Genomic DNA, 11,101 nt, shown 5'->3' on the forward strand with positions numbered 1-11,101 from the left:
TAAAACAACCTAATGTGCTCCACGTACCACACGGAGCCTACCTACAGACATACAGCCTCTATATTTTTGGAGTAGTCACGCCTCCTTTCTTCGATTCGCAGCGCACAGATTTCAACGGGTTCCACCCCTAATTTCCCGCGTAATTCCCCTCCTTATATGGACAATAGAATGCAGACGCAGTCAACTTCAGTTCCGTATGTAAATTGGTTTGATTGAAGAAAATCAGAAAATGGTGGAGTTGCCAAACGCGCATGCGTAAACATTTCGAATACTCATAGGAACCTCGCGTCCTCGCTTCCTTCTCAAAACCCATTGGATGAGAGAGCCAGAGGTCTCGCCCCTCTGACATTTTCCTCCAATGGGTTTTGAAAACACGTTGAGGAGCGAGGACGCGAGCTTAAACAATTGACATTCTCCCACAGACACGCAAGTAAAACTGCAACATCCGAACGGTGTGGACGTTAAAGGTGTATTCATTGTTACATGAGTTTAAATAGCTTACTAACGACGTTTTTTTATAACTATTACAACTCATTCATCATTGATTATAAATCAAGGTAAGGACATTACTTTGTTTGAAATAGAATTGACTGTCTGTCAAGCTTCACAGTATGCCTGAAGTTATTCGAGTATGTAGGCAATTTAACATGGTTAAATATCTCTAAAAAGCCATTTTAAACGTTAATTTCTTATTCTAAATTGTTTTAAACTTTGAGTTAATTCACATTTATTTCTGTGTTTTGTCAGCGAATGACACACTGGAAATGGTATTCGTGTTGGGCGCTCATTTCTTCTTCTGCTTGGTATCCAGTGACAATGAATGCTCACATTCTTTGATCAGGACTAGAGTCCTACAAATGTTTTGTTTTTGTGTAACACTATTCTAACCTACACTATTTTAAATAGTTATGTAATATTATTTTTTTGAAATAACGTATTGATGTTATGTAGACTAGGCTGGTTTCGTTCTCATTAGACACCATACCGCCGCATCAACAAAACCTTCAATGCAAACAGTGTAGGCTAGAATACTTGACTAGGAGTTAATAATTTCGTTGTGTTATAACCTTTTTTTTATTTTATCAAGTAACGATTACAGTCTGAGTAAAATATGTTGGATGTCGTTTGTGAGTGACATTTGGGTGGTAGGGTGGGTGTGTGGCTCAGCGCCAAACATGCCACTGGTCCCCTTCCAATATTGTTCAACTCTGTAACTTGTGTGCATGCATGGACTGTTGTTTAGGTCTTCTATCCTTAAATAATTAACACTTGTGTTAATAAACTTCCTAACAGTAGGTAGCAACCAGCTTCTCTGAAACGTGCATGTGTTTACAGTCCGGCGGTGGGTTTGGAACCTTCCCACTGCGCACTGACGCACAATAATTCGGATAACAAAGACGTGGAGAAAGAAACAGTATAGCAGCGGCGGTGTTGTGTCACGTGGTAGTAATTGTTTTTGGTGGTTTTATGAACTGGTAGAAGCAGCATTCGTACTCGTAAGGTCATTGTATCTGAATATAGATGCTGTTTATGATGCAGGAGAACTAGAGGGGACCGTGCTTTCTCGGTGGGTGGTGATCGATGTACATTCGACACATGCAAGTCTTTAAAACATATATATATATATATATATATTATTCTAAAAACCTGTCGAGAATGCAGTGTTTGTTTTAATTTGATCCAATTATTGATGAAAAAACGATTAAAAGCAGTTATTTTGAACGTAGTAAATTGCGCAAGCACATCACCTGTTCTGTGTACAGTCGGCGCCATGCCGCCCCGCCTTGCATCCTTCGAAGCATGTTGGCAATGAGGCCTATATAAACTCAACAAAAAAAAAGAAACGTCCTCTCACTGTCAACTGCGTTTATTTTCAGCAAACTTAACATGTGTAAATATTTGTATGAACATAACAAATTTCAACAACCTGAGACATAAACTGAACAAGTTCCACACACATGTGACTAAGAGAAATGGAATAATGTGTCCCTGAACAAAGGGGGGGTTCAAAATCAAAAGTAACAGTCAGTATCTGGTGTGGCCACCAGCTGCATTAAGTACTACAGTGCATCTCTTCCTTGGAAGAGAGTGCACCAGATTTGCCTGTTCTTGCTGTTACCCCACTCTTCCACCAAAGCACCTGCAACTTCCTGGGCATTTCTGTGGTGGGGGCCTTATCCCTTATCCCTCAAACCTCTGATCCAACAGGTCCTAGACGTGCTCAATGGGATTGAGATCCGGGCTCTTCGCTGGCCATGGCAGAACACTGACATTCCTGTCTTTCAGAAAATCACGCACAGGGAGGGGGGGAGGAGGATGTCTTCTCTGTAACGCACAGCGTTGAGATTGCCTGCAATGACAACAAGCTCAGTCCGATGATGCTGTGACACACCTTCCCCAGACCATGACGGACCCTCCACCTCCAAATCGATTCCGCTCCAGTGTACAGGCCTCGGTGTAACGCTCATTGCTTCGACGATAAACGCAAATCCGACCATCATCCCTGGTGAGACAAAACCGCGACTCGTCAGTGAAGAGCACTTTTTGCCAGTCCTGTCTGGTCCAGCAACGGTGGCTTTGTGCCCATAGGTGATGTTGTGGCCGGTGATGTCTGGTGAGGACCTGACCTACCTTACAACAGACCTACAAGCCCTCTGTCCAGCCTCTCTCAGCCTATTGCGAACAGTCTGAGCACTGATGGAGGGATTGTGCGTTCCTGGTGTAACTCGGACAGTTGTTGTTGCCATCCTGTACCTGTCCCGCAAGTGTGATGTTCGGATGTACCGATCCTGTGCAGGTGTTATTACACGTGGTCTGCCACTGCGAGGATGATCAGCTGTCCCTCCTGTCCCCTGTAGTGCTATCTTCGACATCTCACAGTAAGGACATTGCAATTTATTGCCCTGGCCACATCTGCAGTCCTCATGCCCACTTGCAGCCTGCCTAAGGCACGTTCACGCAGATGAGCAGGGACCCTGGGCATCTTTCTTTTGGTGTTTTTCAGAGTCAGTAGAAAGGCCTCTTTAGTGTCCTACGTTTTCATAACTGTGACCTTTAAAATTGCCTATCGTCTGTAAGCTGTTAGTGTCTTAACGACCGTTCCACAGGTGCATGCTCATTAATTGTTCATGGTTCATTGAACAAGCATGAGAAACGGAGTTTAAACCCTTTACAATGAATATTTGTGGAGTTATTTGGATTTTTATGAATTATCTTTGACAGACAGGGTCCTAAAAAGGGGATGTTTATTTTTTTTTGTAGAGTTTACGTTAGAGCTGGTATTATACAATCGTTTGTGTGCTAAAGATTTACGATTGGTTCTGTTGGCCACATGTATTGCTTTTACAGTGTATATATTTTTTCTATGTAGGTAGGCTATTACATTCACCGCGGTTAGCTTAACCTTTTTAATGTCTTTGGCACGATGAAACAAAAAAGCTTCAATCACGATGTATCAACTCCCTTTTATCCGTTTTCACATCATAATCGGATCTGTTTACCACGGACAAGCGAGCATCATATGGATGCTACCACATGCCCGCATCCCTGCTATAGGGAGCCGGGACCACATGGCTTTTTGTTGCATCAGCACTGTGGTTGCATAACAGGGTCACGGTACATGGACAGGCTGTCCTGTTCCGGTCTCATTGACGTGATGATAACCTAGTTCTCTCTGTCTGTAACTCTGGGCCGTGCAAGCATTAAGGGGGCCTCGTTTCCGCAGGGATTGTGTGATGCAGGCCTATGACTGTATTATGTTCGTAGTAATGCTTGAACAGGGCCATAACCAGGTTTTTAGTGAGGTCCTGAAGCTCATTTACTGCTTTTCTATACAATTTAAAACACTTCAAAATGCTATTTGGAGAACAACAAAAATGATTTGGGCCACTATAAACTTGGCTGCTGTAGGTTGTTTCACCTCAGTCAATCGACAAACACTAGCGATACAATTGTAATGTTCAGGGGGGTGTATGATACATGATTCACACTGTAGCATCAGATGAAATGGAAACTTATTACATTTTTATAGAACTGTATCGTTTGCATTTTATTATAGGCCTATAGGGAAGATGTATATTGATCTATTGTAGATGTATATTAATCTTCTAATGTTTTTGATAATATTCTTACAGATTTTCTCAAAAGACCACCCCACATGAGGCATTGACTCCAAGTTTTGGAACCACAGTACTAACCTCTGAGTGCTTCCTCTGCGTTCTCCTGCAGGCGTGCTTCAGCCTCACCACACCACGATCTCTCGGTAGCCTACTTGCTCTCTTTAAATCAAAGTTATGACTACTCAGTACATTTTTTTCTTTATCCTGTTGAGATAAGCTACCGTTAAACGGAGCCTACTTCATCCTTCCAGCTGGTTTGGTCATTCTAGCCAGAACTCTTAAACGTTGCCACATCAGAAGTCTCCTGGCAGCTAGCCACCTGACTGACATGTCTATCAGAAACGACTTACCTGTTCTGCAGTCATTCTTCAGGGGTTGTTTTTGTTTATTTGGGGGATCTGTAGACGTGGGACAGTTTTAAAATGGTATTTTTCCATGTTAGACAAAATGACCGAGGTCCGGACTTCTGTGTCCTCATATGTAGTTACGGCCACATGCGTGAATTATGAAGACTGTTAATCCATGCTGCTGTTGATAAGAGGAAACTCTTATAGATTGATGGGTGTGTCATCATAATTCTTGCCAGAATACATATCCTTAGATTGTACATAAACACATGTGATTGTAATCTATCATTGCTTCATTCCTGTATCTCCTGTGTGTCCCAGATGTTTGGCTTCCACAAGCCCAAGATGTACCGGAGCCTAGACGGTTGCTGTATCTGTCGGGCCAAGTCCTCCAGCTCCCGCTTCACCGACAGCAAGCGCTACGAGAGGGACTTTCCCAGCTGCTTCGGGTGAGTGGACCACTCCTCTATACACTGGCTCAGACCCAGAGCTCAGACCCTGGGCAGGTCCAGCTCTCAGCCTCCCTCTGCAACTCAACTCTGGGGGGAGAGAGGTCTGAGGCCTTAAGACTTTCTCCATCAGATTTGGACAGTAAAGTCATCACATTCTTTTTAGGATTTTTGTCAATGCTCATTCTCATGACTATGTGACTCCTTGTTAGAGCCATGCACTCTGTAATGCAATTAGATATTCATTGCATTTAAGAGACTGTTTTGTTTTAACTCCCAATGCAATAACCTAAATAATTTATCAACTCCTTGGGTAAAATACTCAAACTAGGACACACTTCCCTTTTCATCTCATTTAAATAAGTATTTTTGTATGAAACCAGAATTTAAAGAGTTTAACATCCTCACCTTGTCACTCTGCCTCTCTGCTATTGGCCGGGCCAGTATGCGTCAGTCCATTGCTATGGTAACCAGTGATGTGAGTCAACAGGAGAAGCGCTCCGGCAGAAAATAGATCTGACCGACTCCCACTGACTGGAGCAGGGATAATAATAACCGTGCACTGAGCTTCAAGGCTGTCATCATTCATTCTTTCTCACACACCTCTCTCCATATGAAACTCATCCTCATTCTCTCCCCTATAATGTGTCCCTCCAGGCTGAGTGAGGTGCGTTTTGGGGAGATCTGTAATGCCTGTGTTCTCCTGGTGAAAAGGTGGCAGAAACTCCCAGCCGGATCCATAAAGAACTGGAATCATGTAAGGCCTCTCAGAATCCATCCATACTCCCTGTCCTACTCCCATCCACTCTCACTATTCCAAATAATAAGTCGTAAGACAACACTTACAGGGGGGTGACTGACGCAACACCTGTAGGCGTATAATAACCGCTTTTCCTTAGATGCAGTACACCCTGTTTGTTTGCTGTCCTATAGGCCATTCTATACATTCATGCAGTTACCTTGGAAACAGACATCCATCCTGCTCTGATGTCACTCAACCCTTCTCTCCTGTGTCACAGGTTGTTGACGCTAAAGGTTCAGGGTCAAGCTGGAAGACCGTGAGGTCCAAGAAGATGAATAGAGCCAGGCCAAGACAGAGCAGCAGAGTGCAGAAGGAGCTCAAGAGACACAGTAAGCAGCTGCTACTCTGTCTCTCGGCTACGCTGCCTTGTGCAGTGCAAACTTTGGTGTTTCAAAAGTAAATGTATCACAGCTCTTTTCTCCATTATTTATCCTTCCTAAAGGGCTGTGAAACAAGAGACCTCGATTTATATTTTTGGACTAATTCCAAAATGAATATTAGATGTTTATCTGAACCATGCCTGCTACGTTATGAATAAGTTGAGAAGAGTTTCTGATTGTGCTCTGCCTGGCCCCCACAGACTCTGACGCCCACAGCACCACCTCCAGTGCCTCCCCCGCCCATTCTCCCAGCTACAGCAACCAATCAGACGAGGGCTCGGACGTGGAACTCTCACCAGGTGCCACCCACTCGCCAGTCTTCTCTTTCCTGGACCTCACCTACTGGAAAAGGTAATGGCCGGTTTGGTGGAATCAGGGTCATATTTATCAGGCACCAAAAATACTGAAACTAATGAGGAATTACATGAACTTGTCCATTGAGAAACACACGTTTTCTGTTGCAAAATGCCGTGCTACAGTGTGCACAAATGAATACATTTCATGTTATACTCCACCATTTTGGGTTCAGATGCTGTATTTCCTCATAATTAATGCATCATTAAAGACAATACTGTGCAGCCGTATTCATCAACATGGCCAAGGCTTTTTTTGTTTGTTTGTCAATCACCGCATTCTTATCGGCAGACTCAACAGCCTTGGTTTCTCTAATGGTTGCCTCGCCTGGTTCACATACTACTTCTCAGACAGAGTTCAGTGTGTCAAATTGGAGGGCCTGTTGTCCGGACCTCTGCCAGTCTCTATGGGGGTGCCACAGGGTTCAATTCTCGGGCCGACTCTTCTCTGTATACATAAATGATGTCACTCTTGCTGCTGGTGAGTCTCTGATCCACCTCTACGCAGACAACACCATTCTGTATACATCTGGCCCTTCTTTGGACACTGTGTTAACTAACTTCCAGATGAGTGTCAATGCCATACAACTCTCCTTCCGTGGCCTCCAACTGCTCTTAAATGCAAGTAAAACTAAATGCATGCTCTTCAACCGATCGCTGCCCACACCTGCCTGCCCGTCTAGCATCACTACTCTGGATGGTTCTGACTTAGAATATGTGGACACCTACAAATACTTAGGTGTCTGGCTAGACTGTAAAACTCTCCTTCCTGACTCACATTAAGCATCTCCAATCCAAAATTACATCTAAAATCGGCTTCTTATTTCACAACAAAGCATCCTTCACTCATGCTGCCAAACATACCCCCGTAAAACTGACTATCCTACCGATCCTTAACTTTAGCAACGTCATTTACAAAATAACCTCCAACACTCTACTCAACAAACTGGATGCAGTCTTTCACAGTGCCATCTGTTTTGTCACCAAAGCCCCATTTACTACCCACCACAGCAACATGTATGCTGTCGTTGGCTGGCCCTCGCTTCATACTCGTAGCCAAACCCACCGGCTCCAGGTCATACATGTCTTTGCTAGGCAAAGCCCCGCCTTTTCTCAGCTCACTGGTCAGCATAGCAGCACCCACCCGTAGCACGCCCTCCAGCAGGTATATTTCACTGGTCACCCCCAAAGCCAATTCCCCCTTTGGCTACCTTTCCTTCCAGTTCTCTGCTGCCAATGACTGGAACGAACTCCAAAAATCCCTGAAGCTGGAGACTAATATCTCCCTCTAACTTTAAGCATCAGTTTACAGATCACTGCACCTGTACATAGCCCATATGTAAATAGCCCATACAACTACCTCATCCCCATATTTTTTTTGCTCCTTTGCACCCCAGTATCTCTACTTGCACCTTCATCTTCTGCACATCTATCACTCCAGTGTTTAATTGCTAAATTGTAATTATTTCGCCACTATGGCCTATTTATTGCCTAAACTCCCTTATCTTACTTAATTTGCACACACTGTATATAGATGTTTCTATTGTGTTATTGACTGTATGTTTGTTTATTCCATGTGTAACTCTGTGTCGCACTGCTTTGCTTTATCTTGGCCAGGTCGCAGTTGTAAATGAGAACTTGTTCTCAACTGGCCTACCTGGTTAAATAAAAACTCCTTAGCCCTATTTAATCCTCCTTCATGGTACATTTGTTTGATTTGATTCACTCTCTCACTATAGTGCTTTGCTGTCTTGACCGTCCTCTGTGGGTTTTAGGCAGAAAGTGTGCTGTGGCATCATCTACAAGGGACGCTTCGGAGAGGTACTCTTAGACCCCCACCTCTACAAGCCCTGCTGCCAGAAGAAACAGCAGCACCAGCCAAAAGAGGAAGGAGAGGAGGAAGCACAGGCGAGCAGAGCGAACGTGATGCGCCACGCCCCACCGAACAGCTCCCAGCCCCCCCGGGTTAAAGAAGATTAGGGGAGGGGAAGGAAGAGTGGGGATTTGATGTCATAATGACTCTACAGAAGTCTGATGGAGACCGTTGGGATTTTATGATGTCCTGGACCGTCTACTGGGATTGCTTTCTATTCCGGAGCAGCTGGACTACTTATCAAATGTTGTGTTCTGTACTATGCAGTGAGGTTTGTTCTATTATATCTGTAAACAAATATCGATTCTTTGTCTCTGAGTGCTATGAGATTGTGAATATTCACAATTTGGTTTCAATATGAAATTTTGGATTCACAAAAGCTGTATGAGAAATAGCGACCTCTGGAACTGCACCTTTTTGTAGTAGGATAGAGCCATATCCATTAGGATAGAGAACAGCCATCAGCACTCTGCCTTCTCCTGTCCTGTACCTCACACATATGTGCGTGCAAACTCACACATCGGCCCTGGTCACTTTCTGAAAGGAAGTATTCTCTTTTTAATAAAAAAAAAAAATTCCCTTACGCCACATGGTCACTGATCGGACACCTATTATTGTTAGGGTAAAGCTGTAGAAAATGTAATTTGATAAATTATGTCAGAGGTGTGAAAAGTGGGAAGAAATTATGCAATTTTAAAGAATCTGTCCAGAGCCTTATTATTTGGTAAAGGGACACGTGTACACAATCAATGTCGTCATATCCACCCTTGATTGTGCACCAGGTGTACTCTTTTGAGATATTGACACTATACTCTTTCCAGTGCACGTTTAATATGGAAGACCAGTGATCTTGTTCAGTGTTTGGATGTATGTACAAAGCACATTCAAATGTTTTAAGGGAGCATGTAGTGTGCCCTCTAAGCAGTGATCTTGATGCAAGCGCCCTCGATCGCCAGTCCTCACCTGAACCAATATAAGCTAAAACCCACAAACTGACCTTGGCGCAGCACTTTTTGAGCACTTCCTATTTCAGTCTATGGACAGTTTCATTTAGTTTCCTAGCCCCTTAGAGCATATCTGAAGGTGATGGTATAGTGGACACTTATTTATTCCTTTCAAATCTGTGAACACAAACAGGGTTCTGGGAAGGGGCTAAGTGGAACTAGGCCTATGATGTCAAAAGACTAGCTGAGTGGGCCAACCAAAAAGATTCCCTGGTTTTCTCCTATTGAGAGATTTGATGCCTTGTAATTGTACTTTAGGTTTGAGGCCTTCCAATAACTGTTCCATGTCCTGCAGGACTCGGTTGTACAAATCCATCTACATCTTTTGCATGATGACCTTAGGGGTGAAATAACACTATTTTTTTGTCTGTCACTTTGCCTCTGTTTGGGACAAAATACTGTACAGTTCTGAATATATTTTTGAATATAAATGGACAAGACTACAACATAGTGAATAGGCCACCAACATTTAGTTCTTAGTGTTTGTCCCAAAACTGTCATGGCTATTGAGGCTGGTTCTATACAATTGTCAGTACAAGGTCAATTTAATCTAAACACATCCCTCATGTAGGCTACCCCTGTCTTCACTTTTATTTCAAGAAATGTATTTTCTTGTTCTGTACCTCCATGTTCATATAATTTAAATGTTCTTCAAACCACGGTAAGATTTGTTTTTTAACTGACACATTCTGTATTTACGTTGCAGAGCTCTGTCAATGCATGCGTGCAGCCTAATTGATGGAATCTGTTAAATCTCTTCAATCAGTGTAGTTGAAGGGGAGGAGACAGGTTAAATAAGGATTTTTAAGCCTAGAGACAAATGAAACATGGATTGGTTATGTGTACCATTTAGGGAGTGAATGGGCAAGGCAAAATATTTAAGTGCCTTTGAACGGGATACGGTAGTAGTAGGTGTGAGACGCACCGGTTTTGAGTGTCAAGAACTGCAACGCTGCTGGGTTTTTCACGCTCAACCGTTTCCCGTGTGTATCAAGAATGGTCATCGAGCCAACTTGACACAACAGTGCGAAGCATTGGAGTCAGCATGGGCCAGCATCCCTGTGGAACGCTTTGGACTCCTTGTAGAGTCCATGCCCTGCCTGACTCCTTGTAGAGTCCATGCCCTGACGAACTGAGGCTGTTCTGAGGGCAAAAGGAAGTGCAACTCAATATTAGGAAGGCGTTCCTAATGGTTTCTACACTCAGTGCATGACTACAGCAATTTCAACCATGGTTTGATGGTTTGATCAAAGCTTTACTACGCAACGCTATTTGTAATGTATTTATGTATAAAGGCATCAGACACGAACTCAAGTTTTTTTTAATGTTCCTTTAATCTTCAGGTTTGATTGAATGTTAGGGGAAGTGGTCATTTCTCTTTGTTAATTTATTTGTATGTGTTTATCATTTTTTCAGTTATTGTTGAATCATTTGATAACTTTCCCCTGTAACCTACCATAACCTTTGTTCTATTAAAGGCTTATACTGTTGAATTCACATTATGTGAATGTTGCCATATACTGTGATATGGATTGTATCAAAACTATACTATTACTCATAGATTGGTTTATGTAAACTAACTAGGTGTTATTCTCCTGAGATCTCCTATATGGCGGTAGAATGTGCTTGTTTTTGTCTGTGGTAGTGCTACTCGCCTGTGGTAGATATGCACTGTTATTTATCTGTCTTGGAAAGTCCTAATTCTTTCTCAAAGCTAATTTTGTATTTTTTATACACAATTTAAACTTGTTGATTAAATGTAGTTTTGCTTTTGA

At 42.9% G+C, this 11,101-nt stretch overlaps 1 protein-coding gene across 4 annotated transcripts; it reads left to right on the top strand.

Annotated features, from left to right (window-relative positions):
* Positions 1 to 327: 327 nt before the first annotated feature.
* On the top strand, positions 328 to 11,101 carry LOC118366260 (SIN3-HDAC complex-associated factor-like). 4 transcript variants are annotated; one of them, XM_052492068.1, is made up of 8 exons: positions 328 to 557; positions 4,134 to 4,261; positions 4,787 to 4,914; positions 5,572 to 5,671; positions 5,934 to 6,045; positions 6,297 to 6,447; positions 6,801 to 6,930; positions 8,225 to 8,374. In XM_052492068.1, exons 3-7 carry the CDS (start codon positions 4,787 to 4,789, stop codon positions 6,907 to 6,909), a joined length of 600 nt encoding a protein of 199 aa, XP_052348028.1. In that variant the 5' UTR covers positions 328 to 557; positions 4,134 to 4,261; the 3' UTR covers positions 6,910 to 6,930; positions 8,225 to 8,374. The 4 variants fall into 4 exon arrangements, with proteins under 4 accessions (XP_052348028.1, XP_035604686.1, XP_052348027.1 ...); XM_052492067.1 differs by having other exon boundaries at positions 330 to 557; positions 6,742 to 6,930; XM_035748793.2 differs by lacking the exon at positions 6,801 to 6,930 and having other exon boundaries at positions 329 to 467; positions 8,225 to 11,101.

This window comes from Oncorhynchus keta, chromosome 33 (genome assembly GCF_023373465.1).
Source record: "Oncorhynchus keta strain PuntledgeMale-10-30-2019 chromosome 33, Oket_V2, whole genome shotgun sequence".
NCBI classification, from domain to species: domain Eukaryota; kingdom Metazoa; phylum Chordata; class Actinopteri; order Salmoniformes; family Salmonidae; genus Oncorhynchus; species Oncorhynchus keta.

What these genes read in the sequence shown, in the direction of transcription:
- LOC118366260 (XM_035748793.2), top strand. Translation starts at nt 4,787, where the DNA reads ATGTTTGGCTTCCACAAGCCCAAGATGTACCGGAGCCTAGACGGTTGC. An exon ending in GAAGGAGCTCAAGAGACACA is followed by an intron (nt 6,046 to 6,296) that starts GTAAGCAGCTGC and finishes TGGCCCCCACAG; the next exon opens with ACTCTGACGCCCACAGCACC. An exon ending in GACCTCACCTACTGGAAAAG is followed by an intron (nt 6,448 to 8,224) that starts GTAATGGCCGGT and finishes TGTGGGTTTTAG; the next exon opens with GCAGAAAGTGTGCTGTGGCA.